Below are 17,461 nucleotides of genomic sequence, written 5' to 3' on the forward strand. Positions count from 1 at the left end.
TTATTGTTAACATTAAGTTCACGCACAACATTTTCCAGACTTTCCTGTGAGCCCTCCCAAATCATAATGACGTGCGCATGGCTCAGATACAAATGATTAACGTACACATCCTCTGTCTCCCACATGCCCAGTGCCCAGGGTGCTCCCATGGAGGTCCCCTTTATTTGTTTATAGTATTGACCACTGAATTGGAAGAAATTATTATTGAGGGCGAAATCCAGAAGCTCACCTATAAATTCATTTTGGGGCTCAGCCAATGGGCAGTGTTGCATAAGGGAATTATAGACTGCTTTTAATCCACAATGATGGGGTATGGATGTATATAAAGACTCAACGTCTATCCCCACTAGGAGGCATCCTTCTTTAATCTTCCTTTTGTGAAGTTTTCGGAGTACATCTCCCCTGTGCTTCACATAGGAGGGTAATTTGATGACTAAATCCTTAAGAAGTGTATCCAGGTATTTTCCTAGTTTTTCTAGAGGGCCACCTACTGCTGAGGCTATGGGTCTCTCCGGGGGGGGGGTTGGATTTATTTTTATGTATCTTAGGTATGATGTAAAAAGTAGGGATGTTGTATTCTTTTATTTTTAAGAATTTAAATTCTTTAGTAGACAGTAATCCCGCCTCTTTTCCTAGGTCAAGTTTAAAATTAAACTCAAATACCAAGTTTTGAAAAGGGGAACTGTCTAGTTTTTCATATGTTTGTTTATCGGAGAGGAGACGTTTAACCTCCCCAACATACATATCCTCTGTTAATAAGACCACATTCCCTCCCTTAGCACTCATCTTGATAATAATACCCAGCGTTTCCCGTAGTTCCCGTAGGGTCCTCCGTTCTGATTTTGAGAGGTTGTCCTCCCCTTTTACTGACCAATTGGTCAGTTTAAGATCCTTTGTTACTAAGTCCTTAAAAAGGCTCAAGTGTCGATTTGTTGGAGAGATTAGGCATGGTTTGGGACCTATTACATAATTGAGTTCTTCTTATTTCCAGGTGGGATGATGGATCAGATGACCCCAATTCATCCTCTTGATTTCCGTTCAGATCCTCAAGGGCCCGTCGATCCATATCTGATGTTAATGTACTCATCTGTTCGTTCTGTAAGGTTTCCTGATTGGAGTGTAGGTATCTTAAATATATCTTTCTCAGATAGAGATTTAGGTCCTTGAAGATCGTGAACTCGTCCATACCTTCTACAGGGGAGAAGGATGGACCTCTTTTAAGGAGGTTGATGTGATCCATACCTAAGGGGAAGTTTGTTAAATTAATGACTTCATTCCCTGTCCTTGAAAAAGGACATGAGCTTCTTCTGGAGCAGAGTCAAGCAGTGTTCGGCTCACTTCACTTCGGCTCAGTTATTCACTCGGCTGAGTAACCCCCTAAATGTTTAAAGCTGAACTCCGGGATAAGCAAATATTATCTAAATAGAAGGTGCTTGTGTATTATTACTTGAGTCTTGGTGAGTTTTGTGTATTTCTTCCAGATCTGTGCAGTAATCAATTGTGAAAACTTTGCCCCTGTATAGGATCTTCCTGTAATAATGACCAGTCACTGCTGATCTCTCTCCTTGTGCAGGGTGACCGATCTTGTATCCGCCCCCTCCTGTAGTTTTCCGCAGGCAGCCGATACTGGGTGGACTTGCTGGATCCCTCCCACGGCTCTGCACATGCTACGCGGAGCACAGTGATAATGGCATTGCCTCTTTTACAATATAATAACTGGGTTATTTTGGCACACACAAAGTGGATTTATATCCTTTGTGACTGCTGAGGAATACAGTATATTTAAATGAATATTTTTGTGCCTGGAGTGCAGCTTTAATTCTTGCCGTTCATCTGGAAATATTTCAGCTGGGCACTACTTATTACTGAGCAGAGTAGGCTGAGTTTTTATATGATTGATGGAGTGATGCTGCTTTCATGTTGAATGCACAGACTGGGGTGGGTCAGTCATTGAGATGAATTTGCATGGAGAAAATGGGTTCAGAGTCCTGACTATGCTGCAGTCATCACCAGTCCTGAGGAAGTTCCATGTGACAAAACATGTAGGATGGAGTTAGTGGCATCGGGAAATTCTGGAGAAATAGAAGTTAATATTGGGAGTCACTTCTCTGTCACGGCAACACTGGTGCTGGTGAATGAACCCTACAAGGAGGAACACGGAGCTGGTTGGTCGAAGTAGAAATAAGATTGCTTTTGGCACTGTCATGTTACACATGCATTGTGATATGCCTTTAATGTTTATATTTGTTTCCACCCCTCCCCATAGTTCATGCTTTTCTCTCCAGGCTCCACCCTTCTTCATTATATTCTAGTCTACATCTCAGCCACATGTCCTTTGCTGTGTGGATCACATTATGATCTTTTGACCTAGCCTATCTTTTCTGTTGTAAAGATCTGCACAGTTTGGATTAAACTTCTCATCGATCTTCAGGGTGTCATATGGATTGAGTCAACTGTCTGCCAACTCTACTGATATTGGGAGTTACTGACATCTCATTGCAACTGTAAGTTACAGAGATCACACTTTTAATGGTTAGACTGGGGAAGCAGAACAGGGACTAATGATTGGAGATTGCATGAGGGGAAATAAGTTCTGCTGTTGTCACGGGTTATGAGAAGGAGTACATCACAGCACACAGGATTGAGCTAATTGCTTAATGTTATGTTGGACTATTTTGTTTTATGCTTGGGTTATTGTTATTTTATACATGTAAAAAAATGATACATTAGAATATATTTATGTTTTTTAGTCAAGAGTTAGTAAGCATGATTCATTGTAACACTATTTTAAAGGGGAACTCCAGGAAAATGTATTTTTGGAAACACCACAAGGTAAATACTAAGGAGGCACCGATACCGGTTTTTGGGTAACGAGTATCGACATTTTGCTTTCGGTACTCACCGATATGAGTACCAATACCCTTGCGTCCGCTGGCATGGGGCCAGCTTCCAGGGCAATCAGGAAGCCGGGCAACAGGTAATGTATGTCCTCTGACTGGCAGTGCCATGGGGAACATGAAGTCGGCTTCCAGGGCAATCGGGAAGCCGGGCAGTGGGTTATTACTCGCTGCACAGCTTCTTGATTGCCCTGGAAGCCGACTTCATGTTCCCCATGGCACTGCCAGTCAGAGGAAATCTTCCTCTGACTGGAAGTTCTGGTATCGGGAAAGGTATCGGAGCATTTGGGCGAGTACTCTCCCAAATACTTGGTATCGGCACCGATACCAATACCGATACTAGTACATTGCAATACCTCTAATAAAGACTATCCTATATGTAGATAACTGCTGGTTACTGTACAAATCCTAGTTTAAATCATCCCTGTCACTAGCTCTCATTCCTCCTCTTCACAAAATGCCTTGCAAGCAGAGAGGAGAGGGGAGGGGAGAAGAAAAGAATGGTGGGGAGGGGAGCGAAGGAGAGGCGGCTAAGTGACAGTATCTCCCCTTTTCCATTCACAGAGCACCTTGGCTTACCTCTATGCAGACTATCCCCCCTTCAGTCTATCATGAATGCTGATACCAGACTCGTCCACCTCACCAACCACTCAATATCTGTCACCCTTCTCTGCCAATCCTTCCACTGGCTTTGAATCACCAAAAGAATACAATTTAAAATACTAACAACAATGTACAAAACCATCCACAACTCCACCCACTACATCTCCAACCTCATGTTAAAATATCACCCAAACCATCATCTTTGCTCCTCCCAAGACCTCCTGCTCTCCAGCTTCTCGTCACCTCCACCCATGCTCACCTCCAGGACTTCTCCAGAGTGTATTCTATCCTCTGAAACTCCCTACCCTAACCTGTATGTCTATTTCCTACTCTGTCAACCTTTAGGAGATTCTTAAAAACCTATTTCTTCAGGAAGTCTATCCCACCTCTACCTTAACAAGTGAAATGTTACTTTCTCATACAACGCATCCCCAGACAGCTACCACCTTTGGTATCACTTGTCCCTCCCTTTTTGATTGTAACTCTCATTCACTGTTTTGAATTGTATTGTAACTGTACTGTCTCCCTTTATTGTAAAGCACTGTACAAAATGTTGGAGCGCTTTAAATCTGAATAATAAATAATAATAATAATATTTAGTTATTATAAATAACACAGACTGGAGTTCTTCTTGAAGAACAAAGCAGAGGATGACATAATGCTATAATACAGCAGTTACTTAGAAAACAATAGATACTCAGGTGGAAGGATATACATGTTTAATAACTCAATGTATAAAATCACAATCACTCTTGTAATTGTCTTGCATATAATTGTCCAGTAACATTGCAATACTACATAAATACTTCAAACACTGTACTATAAGCATTCTAAAGTGACAAAGTGGAGTTATATTTATTTAATAAAGCTTGTCAACCTCAGCATCTGCTTCATTATTAAATAGCTCATCATTTTATTATAAAAATGTACATTTTACATGTCCAAGGAACACACTTATGAAATACTGAATTCTGTACATTTATATTTACAAGTGAAACATTTTAAATAAAATGGCCCATCTTCTATTTATATCCACATCTTCTGGATCCTACCATCAGCATGCATATGACTGCAAAATAAAAAAAGTAAAGTAAAAAAAAAGTCAATAAATATGTGATTTGTACTACATATAACATGGATCTCAAAGTATAATTCCACCTTTCCCAGGCTATCTGCCAAATTTGATATTGTATGGAAATATTTTTTGTGAATAGCATAACAAATAATGCATAGGCTCCCAAACTAAAATTATTTTTGTCCAATGATAAAGGCTAGAATGAATATTTAAACCATATAGCATCTGGTATTTGGGCAAATAAGAGAGAGCTGCAGCAACAGAACAGATGGTGGTGTCTACCAACATGTAGAAACATATGCCGTTCATGCCTTAATAATGGTGGTCTATGCAGCCCCAGCACATTACACTATCGGGTGTATTTATGAAACATTTGCGGAGGCTTTCGTTCTGCGAAACTCTGTGTACGTGCGTGTTTGGCAAATGTAGGCAAAAATTGCAGTTCGTTTATTTTCTTTCAAGGTCTATTGTAATATCAGGAAAATACCACATTATGACCACCAGATGGAGCTGAGGAACACAGGACATAAGTATTTATTTCTTATCCTCCTTAGTGCCATCTAGGGGCCATAATGCAGTATTTTCCTGATATTATATTCAACTTGAAAATAAAATATACTAATAACATTTTGTTTTTGCTTACATTCACACAGAAAGAACATACATGCAGTTTCTCAGGATGAATAGGTCTCCAAATTTGTTATGAATACACCTCTATATCTTACTGGAACGTATATGCGAGTCAATATAGTCATCCAAGAAGAAATTATGGTGATTATATTTCTACAATAATAAATCATGACATTTCACCTGATGTGAAAACTGCAGCTACCATACATGGAATATTGTATACATGTTTAATGTATATTTCATAGGTAGCTCTAGTTTAAACCCCAAATTTCACTTTGATCAAACGAAAAAGTGCAAAAGAATGTGCCTACCAATAAAAGGCAGGTTACCAAATTTGAGATTATGTCCCTTCATTAGGTATTCAAAACATTTTCCCATTTAACAGTCAGATGTAAACATCTCAGGGGCCACTAGAAGCTCTGACCTCTAATAAAAGAGGGTTCATATTCACAAGCCCACCACCCAACTTTAATGATATATGTTGCAGCAGTGATCCACTTTGCTAGATCATGAAACTTTACCATGATAACCATACTACTCATAAAATCTGTAAATTGCTACACTCTTATCACTACATTGTGTGTAATGTTCATTCTTAAATTCCAGTTATGTCAAAACTATCTTTGCCTGCTAATTTTGTGAGATGTTGTAAATGATAATCTTTAATAAACATCTATTCATACAGAAACAGGAGAAGGTGGGAACATAATCTCAGTGAGATATCGAGCTGCAAGGTCCTACCCCAGATGATCCGAAGACAAGCACAGGATATTGCAGGCACCACCAGGTGTTTCCACCGTACCAGTAATCTTAGTATACAAAATTTGGTGGATATGGCAGGTTCACTTTGACTGCTTCAGTAACAGTAAAATAACTTGCTAGGTATAGCTCTTTAAATAGAAAACATTATATTACACCAAATAATATAAATGAAAACTTGAATTTTAATTACCTGGGACTTCTGTTGGCCACAGCAAGCACCACATATTCCACCAATTAAACCATTGATGACCTGAATCAAACATAAAATGATCTCGATTGCAGACAGGCCAATCAGGATGGAGAATAAAGTGACATTCCACACTACAACATTACGGGGCTCATTGCATTGGGACCATGTGGAGTGATCGCTCAGATAGCTGCAATACAACAATTTTAGTTAGATATGAAATGTTCTTGATTATACAGTATAATGTCATTTTCTGCAAATACTACTTTCTAAATATAATGCTTAACAAACATGTACTGTATGTAAATCCTAACAATACATTCTGCTAATTTGCCCCCTTTTGGTCCATTAAATATACTATTGGAATTTTATTGTTATACAGTATCTGTTTGGTAAGTATGAAACAATCCTGTTGATCATGTCATTTAGAGTTGTCCTGTGTGAACTTCCTGTATTATCTCAAGGAGCACTTTCAGTTCTTGTCTTGGATGATAGAATAATCAGCCTTTATATTTTAAAGATGGGAGAGTGGAAATGGTTGAATGGTTTAGCGAAAGAGGATGGGCAGGGCTGACAACAGTAGTCATAAATACTGTGTTGTGTCAGTCCAGCTTGTAGAAGCTGAGGGCATTTCTGGTAGATCAATTGGTATTTTTCTGAGGGTTGTCTGCTGTAATGTAATTAGACAAGTGGATTATAATTGGGAATATTACACTGTAATGTTCCCTATTATAATCTATTTCTCTGATTAAATTATTACAAACAGAGCCTCTGTTCTATCAAAGTTTGAGACCACGTTACAATGTGTGACTGGTGACGTGGTGACACATTTTAACGTAATCTCGCCCAGTTTTTCGGCGGTGGAATAGGTGAAGAATTCCAACGCTTTGTCCTCTGTTCCAGGGCAGATCGGCATCACAAATCATATGTGTAGAAGAACCGATCTGCCCTGGAATAGCTGATCGGTCCTAAAATGCCACTTCTATCCGACTTTGTGAGTGCGGTGTAATGTGAGATCGCAGCTGGATAGAAGTGACATTTCAGGACTGATCAGCTGTTTCAGGGCAGATTGGTTCTACTGCACATACGATCTGTGATGCCGATCTACCCTGGAACAGCTGGGAAAGCGCTGGAATGCTTCACCTATTGGCGGTCACAAATTCCACTGCAAAAAAAAATGGGCGGGATTACATCAAAATGTGTGACCACGTCACCGTTCACACATTCTAACGTAGTCACAAACTTTGATAGAACACCACCATCAGGGGGGTATGGCCGGTACCCATGTGAGGGGTCTGGGGGGCCTCTTACAGAAGTCTGGTATTGGTGGATAACTGTTATCAAGAAAATCTTTGCACATCGGGTCAGCTGCAGTTAAAAAAGAGAAAGCTTTGGAGGTTGGCGGCTCAAAAGAACATTTATTAAAAAAACAGATAGGGATTTGCAAGTACTGTTTACTCCATGATCCAATATTTTTCAGATATATTCAGGTGTGGGCTCACTAATCTTTGGAGGTGCTATCATGTGGACAGCTAGTAATAGACTATATTTGAACACTACCTGTACATTTTAGTATAAATGCCAACAAAGGTTACAGGATCAGTCCAAGTAACTGTAATAACTCATGGGACAAAAAAGGCTATGTTTTCATGGCATAAGTTTGATGTCTTTTTAGATAATTGCTTTCATGTTCTAAATTATAGATACCCTTTTGTTATTAACAATGTGAGCAGGTGTTGATGGCCTGAATAGAACAAGGTCCAGAGCCTAACAATCTCTTGAGCACACTGAAAGTCTACCTTGTTCTATAGTTACAGCTATTTAATATATATACATGATAGAAAACTGAATACAGTTATCTAGAACCAGATACATACTTTGCGTTAGTATTTGCAAAGGGATAAGTCCACCCTGAATTTGTTTGACAAAAGGGACCTTCAGCCAAGGCCAGGGCAGAAATGATGAGACAGTACCCAGCACCAGCAATTCCGATTAATGCAGCCACAACAGATCCAAGCATCTGAAAGGTAGAGTAATAATAATAATTATATCTTGAGTTCAGTACTGAATGAGAACCAACAAATCTCTCCAAAGATAGCCTAACAAACTTACTGCGCAGCTTCTACCACAGGTCTGATGGCCACAACATCCACAGCAATCCTCTCCTTCCATGCCAATGAACACAAAAGCTGGGAGCAGCATCTAAGACAACAAGTTCAATTCATAGGATAATTAAAAATTAAGCATTATTTTATATGATCATTGCACCATTACAGACGTCAACAGATTTGTTCTTACAACTCATTGAAATAGTTCCTTATTCCTCCTGAACAGTGATGAAATCTAAAAAAATATATATATATATTCTGTCTTTTGTATATGGAAAAGCAAAGAAAGTGTGAGAAGAGAGATCTGTGCTTCATCTACAAAGATATTCCAAAATGCCCTGGACAGAATTGGTACCCCTAGGAAAGATGATAAATAATTGGATCATAGGGGTATTTCAATTTAACTGCTTCTGCAATTAGTATCACACATGTCTTTGATCTTGTAATCAGTCAGTCAGCATATTTAAATGGTATCATTGTTTGATATTATTGCATGCAGTACACTGAACATGGACCAGAGAAAGCAAAGGAGAGAGAGTGAGAGGAAACCAAAAAGAAAATTGCATGTCAAAAATAAATGCTGTGGGACCATCTTCAAGCAGCTGTGACAATTGCAGATATTATTATTAGGATGTTTAAAGGAGAATTATGAGGCAAGTGATTTTCACTCAGCCTCATAATCTGAGCCAGTTTCATTGTCACAGGTTGGCTCAGTAGATCAGGAAGTGAGCGAACACTTACCATCGCTCGCTCATTTCTCGATCTATCCCTGCAGCGAGCCGTGACTGTCACTCACTGCTCCCTGCAGGGATTCCCCCCTCTCCTGTCCGATCCTCCAGCGCTGACTGGCGAAACGGATGGGGGAGGGGGCGGGCACAGCTGGCTCTGCCTCTGGATAGGCAGAGCCAGCTGTCAATCCCGCAGCTGGGTGGATCCAGACAGTATTGTCGGGATCCGTCCCGGCTGCGGCGTCTCAGTATACGGTATACTGAGCTTTGGGTCACGGGAGGACGCTTGTTTGTGTCCTCCCGTGACCATTAGGATAACTATAGGGAAAAGCCCTGACCCCATAGTTTTCCTTTAAGAACCATAGGAGCGTAGTCCACCTCCCTAGACAATACTGCAAGATGGAATTCGCCCCCAGATTAAACAGAAGTATAAAGCGAATGGTACACAAAGAGACAAGGAAAACTTTAAAAGAGATACAAGCTGAACTCCAAGGTCAAGGTACATCAGTGTCTGATTTATCTCACCATCAACTTTTTTGAGCAACAGTGGGCTTAAAGGAGAACTATGGGGTTAAGTCTTTTCCCCATAGTTCTCCTTAGGGTAATGGGAGGACACAAACTAGCGTCCTCCCGTCACCCTAGACTCAGTATACTGTGAGCTGTAGCTCGCGGTATAATGAGACTGCTCGCTCTCGGTACACTGCAGCTGAAGCGGATCCCGACAATTGTGCCGGAATTCGCCCATCTGCGTGACTGACAGCTGGATCTGACTATCTAGAGGCAGAGCCAGCTGTACCCGCCCCCTCCCCTGTCCGTTCCGCCAGTCAGCGCTGGTGGAGCGGGGAGGGGGGAATACAGCCCCTCCCGGAGAGAGCCGTGACAGGATCGAGAGGTGAGCGAATGCCGGTATGTGTTCGCTCACCTCCCGATCTACTGAACCGACCTGTGACAGTCTCATTGCCAAAGGTCGGCTAGAACTATGAGGTGAGTGAAAAGCCAGAAAAAAAAACTTGAAAAATGCCAGACTGGAATTTACTAAAATGTATACTGACAAGCCACAATGCTTCTGTTAGAATGTACATTGAACACAAGTAAAAACTGTAGCTTTCCGTGAAGCCACCCTCACAGATGAAAAAAATAAGCTTTCAAACAAAAGAGCACAGTACCTACTGTGAAACATGGAGGAGGCTCAGTTATGGTTTAGAGCTACTTTGCTTCATCTGGTATGGGGTGCCTTGAATCTGTGTAGGGCACAATGAAATCTCAAGACTGTCAAGGAATTCTGGAATGAAACCTACTGCACAGTGTCAGAAAGCTGTGTCTCAGTAGCAGGCCATTGGCCCTCCAACAGAATAATGAGTCAACCAAAAATGGCTAGGAAGAAAACTACTCTGAAGTGAGCTTCTGTGAGCCCTGATTGGAATCCTATCGTAGATCTATGGAAAGAGCTGAAACATTCCGTCTGGAGAAGGCACCCTTCAAACCTGAGACAGCTGGAGCAGGTTGCTCAAGAAGAGTGGGCCAAACTACTGTACCAACTACAGAAATTGCTTGTTTGCAGTGATTGCCTTCGAAAGGTTGTTCAACAAAAAAATTGATTATGGTTCCAGTCATCTTTGTGCATATGCTTTTCATTTGTTTTATTTATTTATTTATTTATTTATTTTTAAATATTCTGTTGAATAAAAAATCACAAGCAAAGTCTGATTTCTATTATATATGGAATAAACAATGATGGATGCCAAATACTTAGATCAGTTTAAACATATTTCAGACAAAATCTGATTTTGTTTTATGGAAGAACACCAACAAATTTGTCTGTATGTGTCTGCTGCGTCATTAGCAGAGTACAAAACATTTACAAAGTAGAATAATGTAAGAACATTGTATGACCAGGGCCAGATTTCTGAATACCGAATTTAGGCAATGACCTAGGATGGCAACGCTGACAACGGCTGCACAAAGCTAACCACACATCATATTGCTTACCAGGTGCATACACCTAGGCAGACTGCTAGCTAAATAGGACAATTAATTTCCCAACTTTTTTAGATCTAGTAAAGCAAAGTGGGGAAGTCTTAACCGCTGGCTCGGCATTCATTGTGTGTCCATCATATCTAGCCAGTCTGTGGGATAGGAAGGAGCAGCATAAGAAAGTTGGCTAAGGGTGCCCATACACTGTGCAAATTTTGGCCGATTCTTGAGGAAGAGCGGCACATACTGTGCGAATTTCGTCCGGCATTCCTTGATCAGCTGATCGAAGGAGCTGGCTGGAAAATCTTCATACAACCAAAGCCGGCAGCCAATGTCAGAATACAATGCAAACAGCAGGGATTCCTCAATTGATACACTCGTAATGTTGATGGATGAATCTGTTCTATTTTTTTTTTCATTTAGCCCGAGGGTTGAATGAGAAAAATAGAGAAGTGTATAGCCAGCCTTAGAGGGAAAAAAAGGTCAGGAAAGTCAGAGGAAAGCCAGAAGTCCTTCTCTGCATACATGTTCCAGGCCTGTGACTCAAGTATTGCCCTTTATGGTCAGTATGACAGCAAGGCAGCTAGCAATTTCAGAAATAGCGGTCAGCAACAAAATCCTCTATGTTCCTCTTATTTCTTTTCATTTAACACTACAGTCCTTCTGTGACAGAATAGCCAAGTTGGCTAATGCTTTTCTAGGAGATAATCTGATAATACTTAAGAATCTACAGTTCACTGCAAGTTGGGTAACCAGCTAAATATAAGTGAGTGTTAAGCAGGCTTACTAATGCACATACTGTGGACAAGGAAGTGGTCAAACGGTTCTAAGCACCCAGATCTTCTTTCTATGTTGGCTTTCCAAAATCTGATGATATAATTTTTTTACCAGCCAGGTATTGAGCACCAACTACACAAGAAGATTGTAGGATAGGTTAAAAATCAACCCAACCCACTATGACACATAGAAATTCAGATTCAGATGTCAAGACAGTTGCTGCAGTTACTACTAATTCCAGCATAACATACATTCTGAAACATTTTTCAAGGTCAGTTTAGGGAATATGTGCACATCTATCTGTTCATCAGTAGTTTAATTTTAAAACCCGCCAACAAAGGAGAAATATATACAATCCCATAAGGAAATAAAGATGAGTGAACCTTTGAAATCTGATGCAAATCAGCAGAATAGCAGGCAAACTAGATCAATTTATCTTTTTATATTCTTTGAAGTAAACCTGCCATGGATAAAATTAGGGGTTTGCCATCGCTGACCTTCTGAAAATGCTAGATGCCTGGCGGATTCCCGGACAAATACATTTCAATATTTTCTGCCCACAAATAAGTACACTATGGTAATCCATCACTCTCATGACAAACTTAATTTAAGGGAAAAATTAACAAATCTATCAAATTAAAATCTATTTTCAGATAAAAAATGATGTGAGAATCTTTTGTTCAGAATTGCTCAGTCAGCTTTTCTCATCTAAGGCAGTCTAAAAACTTCAGAGGACAGATGGATGCACAGACATGATCCGAATCACTTTAGGCCAGCACATCTTCCAGGCGATGCAAAGCTCTGCATAAACTTGGAAGCTTAGCTCTGGGGTCACAATCCAAAGGATAGATCTATCACAAGCTATCTTTCTTGGAGACTGACTTCCCTCTATATTTGTTCTAAAGCTGACACACATGATAACTGGATAGTGCAATCTCATTACTATCTCCATTAGATGTACCAACAACTGCAAAAAGTAAGGGTATCTATTTAACTCATATCTAACCAGAGAGGTTGTTGTACTACATAGATGTAATTAACTCTAAAAGGGAATTTCGATAAGATTCTAAGATGAATGACTTGTATGTTTTTATTGTTAAATAGATTTTATGAAGTTACATTGATGACATGACTGCAGCAACAGTGAGTTCACTGATTCTGTATACATTATGAAAATAAAACCCTAAAATAGCCATTACCTGTCTACATAAATAACCAGTTTCTGACCACACTAATTAAACAGCCTCCCATGAGAATGATGTCTTAAATGATAGCCCATTGATAGTTTATGTGTGGCAGTTCTGATGAAATATGACTCATTCTAAGCATTGCCTCCTCCACTTTTTAAGGAGTTTCAGTATGAGTTGCGTTTGGAAACCTACTGAAATATGCTTATACAGTATTCAACCTACCCAAACTGCTGAAACCACTGTCTATGTGCAGTCTATGTTGCTTTCATGCCTAAGAAAAAGTTATTTTTATTGTGTTTTACAAACCCAATCTTTCTAAACCAAACCTTTCAAGACATTTAATAGTTTCCAAAGCACAATGACAGATTGTTTTCTTGTCCTTGGTGTGGCCCAGAAGCACAATATTAAATTACAGTTTGGGGATGTTTGCAAATTGCATGTTCCCTTTTTTACTACACCCTTTTTGAAAGTTACTATTCAAGTAATGTCTACGGGCAAATACACATTCTATGTTTAGTGTTTAGTTGAATCCAGTTTTATCAACAAGCATCAACATGACAGATCAGGACAATGTCATGGTAGCTCCATGAGTCAAACTTTCAGCAGGTGACACGATATGATTACACTTCATTGTTTTGGAGAATATAATCTTTCTGAGAGCCTACATATTACATTTGAAATGTTCAGAGCTATTTTACACCATGATGTATGCATTGACATGAGTTGGGTTGACGAGTTTTAGGTGAATTGCATTATTTAAACAATTATATTGGCTTGGCTGACAAAATGTAGGATTTTTTCTTACACCCTGCTACACAACCTTCTCAAAACAATGCATTTTTTCTGACCCATTCCGTTGACCTTTACAATTACTACATTGAGATCTGCGGTACAGCAAAAAATGGGTATATGAAAAACCATAACATGGGGTCCTAAGGTACTTTTCTAATAACAATGTGGACTAATTTAATACAAGTTCCATACATTTTTTAGTGTTATAATTAGGGAAAATAATACAACCATGACCCAGCTTTGACCCATGATTAACACATATTTTAGCTTAATGACGTTGTCGCGCATTTGCGGTCATCTTATTGACGACTGCCAACGTCCATCTTGGTGATGGACGCCGACAGAGAGAGGAGGGGACGTTCATCTGGTGGAATGCGGTATGCCGCCGGGTCCCCTCCTCTCTCCTGATACTGTCGGGCTCTCGGTCTATGACCGAGTGCCCGACTTTTCATTGGGGGTAACACCAAAATGACTGTCAGTCATTTTGGTGTTACCCCTCCATTGATGGCACCCGGGTGCGCGCCGCACCCCCTGCACCCCCCTTGTGACGCCACTGTGTGAAGTAAAATATAAATGGACAGCTATACGGTACAATTATTATGATATTACCAAAACTGAGGTTTGAACTATGGATTTAAGTAAATAGTTTTATTGCTAGTACTCTGTTACATCAACTAACCTTGGAAGGCACTGGGACTCATTTACTAAAGGAGTAGAGGCTCTTCACCTCATTCACTAAACTAATTGTACATGTGCTATTCCTTTAGTAAACCAACCAACTGGGGTTAAATGTCTAGAGACATTTTACCCCAGACAAAGAGTAGAGCATGTTCAAAGTGAATTTTCTTTTTTTAAAGTGAGTCTGCAGTAAGCTTTGCACAGAATACTCAATCATGGGCAAGCAGAGTTAAAAAAAAAAATTTGTTCGCACCTAATTGGATGATTGAAATCAGCACAACTTCACCTTATCCACTAAGCTTAGTGAACTTAGTTTTGTAAAGGTTTTAAAACTTAGGAAAATTGTTTGTAAAGTTGGTCTAAATCATAATAAAATTAAGAAAATGTTATGCTGGCACTGTAATGAACAGAATAAAACATGTGTCAAGGAAATTGAAAAGTTTGCTATTAATCACTAATATAACTGAAATTTTAAAGCAGAAACATATAATACTTACAACAAGTCCGGCTCCTCCAATTCCATGGAAAAACCACACATATCTGGACAATTGGTTTTCCCTGGACCATTGTGTTTCTCCATTAGGAAAAAATAATAAGATATTCGCCACAATGCACAGGATCGCCAAAGTTAGTAGCAAAGAGCCGATACATCTTGCACACTTGCTAAAACACATCTTGGTAGGTGAGATCAGCCCTTTGTCTAGCAAGTTCTAACAATGAGTGAATCTTTTGTTCTATCTCTTAAATACCCAGAAGTGAGTGTTAGTCACCAGGGTGAGACGTATTAATACCAGCACTGATTGCTGAGTACAGAAGCCGAGTGACTTTTTTTTCTTTTGAGAACCAAGGAAAGGGCGGGGAGAATTAAATTCCTATTTGTATTATTTCTTAGCTCAACTGATTGACGTCACATTTCTTTCAGCTAGCTATCAATGAGATTCATTCTCATGTGATGTGTGCTTGCACACTTGCTAATATTATTTGCAATTTACTCAGAGATTACAGGTGACTTGCTTTGTTTCTGCTATCCCCTGACAACTACAGGTAATGCCTGCTAATAAATCCTAAGCAAAGGCCTTTATGCCTTAACAAAAATCTGTCATTAGAGAACAATGGGGGCTGTCATTGCTGACCTCCTCCTAAAAATGTTAGCTGACTGGTTGCTATTCTAGCCTAATATGAGTTACTGATTAGAACAATCAGAATTCCTGCATACATGTTCTGGGTCAGTGTTTCTAGGTATTAAAGCAGTAGGATCAGTAAGACCATCAGGTGAGTAGCATTTTTAGAAAGCAGCACATCAATGATAGTCTACATGTTAATATCAAAAGCCTCTCCATTAAATGTGCATAACTGTTTTTCTCGTTAATTAGTGCTGTCATAGTAAATCACTGCTACTAGAGTCAGTGAATCCGTGGTGCCATGACCCAAAAGACAAATACTGGAGGGAGCACATTTTCAGTACGAGCTTTAGTAAAGAGCATCACTTTACAGCCCATGTGGTTACTTTTCTCTGTGTCCAAGTTTATCCTGTGTTGAGCCTTGATGAAGCCCTGATGAAGGGGGAGTGGTTTTGCCCTCAAAACACTTTGTTTGTCTTTATCAATAAATAAAAATGATCGTAGACTTTTTCATTTGTTTCTGCTCTGGCACTCCCTTCTGTAAACCAGCTACTGTTTGGTACCCGTTGAGGGAAACCTTGCTGTGCGGGAGTCACCCCACCAGAGTTATTGAGCTTGTTTTAAAGTAGAACTATGAGGTGAGTGATTTCTACTCATCCTCCTAGTTTCAGCTGACCTGTGACAAATAAACTGTCACGCGTAGGCTCTTTTGATCGGGCAGTGAGCGAACACATACCATCACTCACTCACTTCCTGATCATCTCCCTGCAGAGAGAGGTGATTGGCAGTCACTGCTCCCCGCAGGGATTCCCCCCCACTCTCCGATCCTACAGTGCTGAGTGGAGGAATGGATGGGGGAGAGGCGGGCACAGCCGGTTCTACCTCTAGATAGGCAGAGCCAGCTGTCACTCACGCAGCTGATTGGATCTCGGCAGAATTGTCGGGATCTGTCCCGGCTGCGGTGCTCTAAGTATATCGCAGGCAATAGCCCACTATATACTGAGCTTTGGGTCACGGGAGGAGGTTAGTATATGTCCCCCCATGACCATAAAGAGAATTATGGGGGAAAACGCTTACCCCATAGTTTTCTTTTACATTTTTCCGTGATCTGATTTCGTGTATCAATCAGTATGATCATAGAGCCTCTTTAAATATGTTGTTGTACTGTTTAGTGCTGCATTCCCCATTCCTACATTCTTTTCATCCTCCCCTCATTCTCTGCTGTGTAAAACCCACCTCACCATCCTGGAAGTTTTTTTAAACAGTTGGGCAATAGATGTAAGTTGATGTGGTGGTCACAGACATTTATGGGTAGTGTACACTGCCAACTTCTTTCAGGTTCCAGTCAACTATCAGGGTGGTGAGACAGTTTTACAAAGTAGAAACAATGAAGGGAGAGGGGGTAAGGGAATAGGTGCCCTATTTTAAAACTGAAAGGACAAAACATTGTATATGTACTTTATACCAGCTTTATACCTATTTTAGAACTGCAGCACCCTATTAGCCCAATCACTATGATGGGCTGTCTATTTAGTCAATGTGAATGTTCAAAAGGCAGGAAAGGACAGGCAAGCTTTGAAACTACCCAAAAAGAGCTTTGCCCAAACAGAACAGCCTGAGATGTAGACATAGCAGCATGACTTTTCTATCCACATAGGACCACCTTTAGAATCTTCCATAACAATAATGGTAAAGTTGGTAGAAAGAAAATCAAATATGGCTTGTTATAGACGCATTTCATGGCACTACCCAATTACATTGATTTCTTATTGACTGGGAATTAGTCTTAATAGAATTAAAAAAATACTTAAGTTGAATCCAGGGAGAAAACTATTCAGATGGAAAGTGTTTACAGAAAGAGAATATACTAATTAACATGGCAACAACACATGTTAAAGCCCAGTAGACTTCTCTGTCCACAGTCATGGATCCACTGCCT

At 40.0% G+C, this 17,461-nt stretch overlaps 1 protein-coding gene across 1 annotated transcript; it reads right to left on the reverse strand.

Annotated features, from left to right (window-relative positions):
• Positions 1 to 4,448: 4,448 nt before the first annotated feature.
• On the reverse strand, positions 4,449 to 15,209 carry TM4SF1 (transmembrane 4 L six family member 1). Its single transcript, XM_018573425.1, has 5 exons — positions 14,899 to 15,209; positions 8,267 to 8,356; positions 8,032 to 8,174; positions 6,158 to 6,344; positions 4,449 to 4,569 (listed from the first exon to the last, which is right to left on the reverse strand). Exons 1-5 carry the CDS (start codon positions 15,073 to 15,075, stop codon positions 4,555 to 4,557), a joined length of 612 nt encoding a protein of 203 aa, XP_018428927.1. The 5' UTR covers positions 15,076 to 15,209; the 3' UTR covers positions 4,449 to 4,554.
• Between the last annotated feature and the right edge of the window lie 2,252 nt (positions 15,210 to 17,461).

This window comes from Nanorana parkeri, unplaced genomic scaffold (genome assembly GCF_000935625.1).
Source record: "Nanorana parkeri isolate BGI_ZX_2015 unplaced genomic scaffold, ASM93562v1 scaffold2374, whole genome shotgun sequence".
Classification (NCBI taxonomy): domain Eukaryota; kingdom Metazoa; phylum Chordata; class Amphibia; order Anura; family Dicroglossidae; genus Nanorana; species Nanorana parkeri.

Coding starts and splice junctions, on each gene's coding strand:
- TM4SF1 (XM_018573425.1), bottom strand. CDS start 15,075: ATGTGTTTTAGCAAGTGTGCAAGATGTATCGGCTCTTTGCTACTAACT. Junction 8,357..14,898: donor TTGGAGGAGCCGGACTTGTT/GTAAGTATTATA, acceptor TTGTTGTCTTAG/ATGCTGCTCCCAGCTTTTGT. Junction 6,345..8,031: donor TTTGCAAATACTAACGCAAA/GTATGTATCTGG, acceptor GTTGTATTGCAG/CTATCTGAGCGATCACTCCA.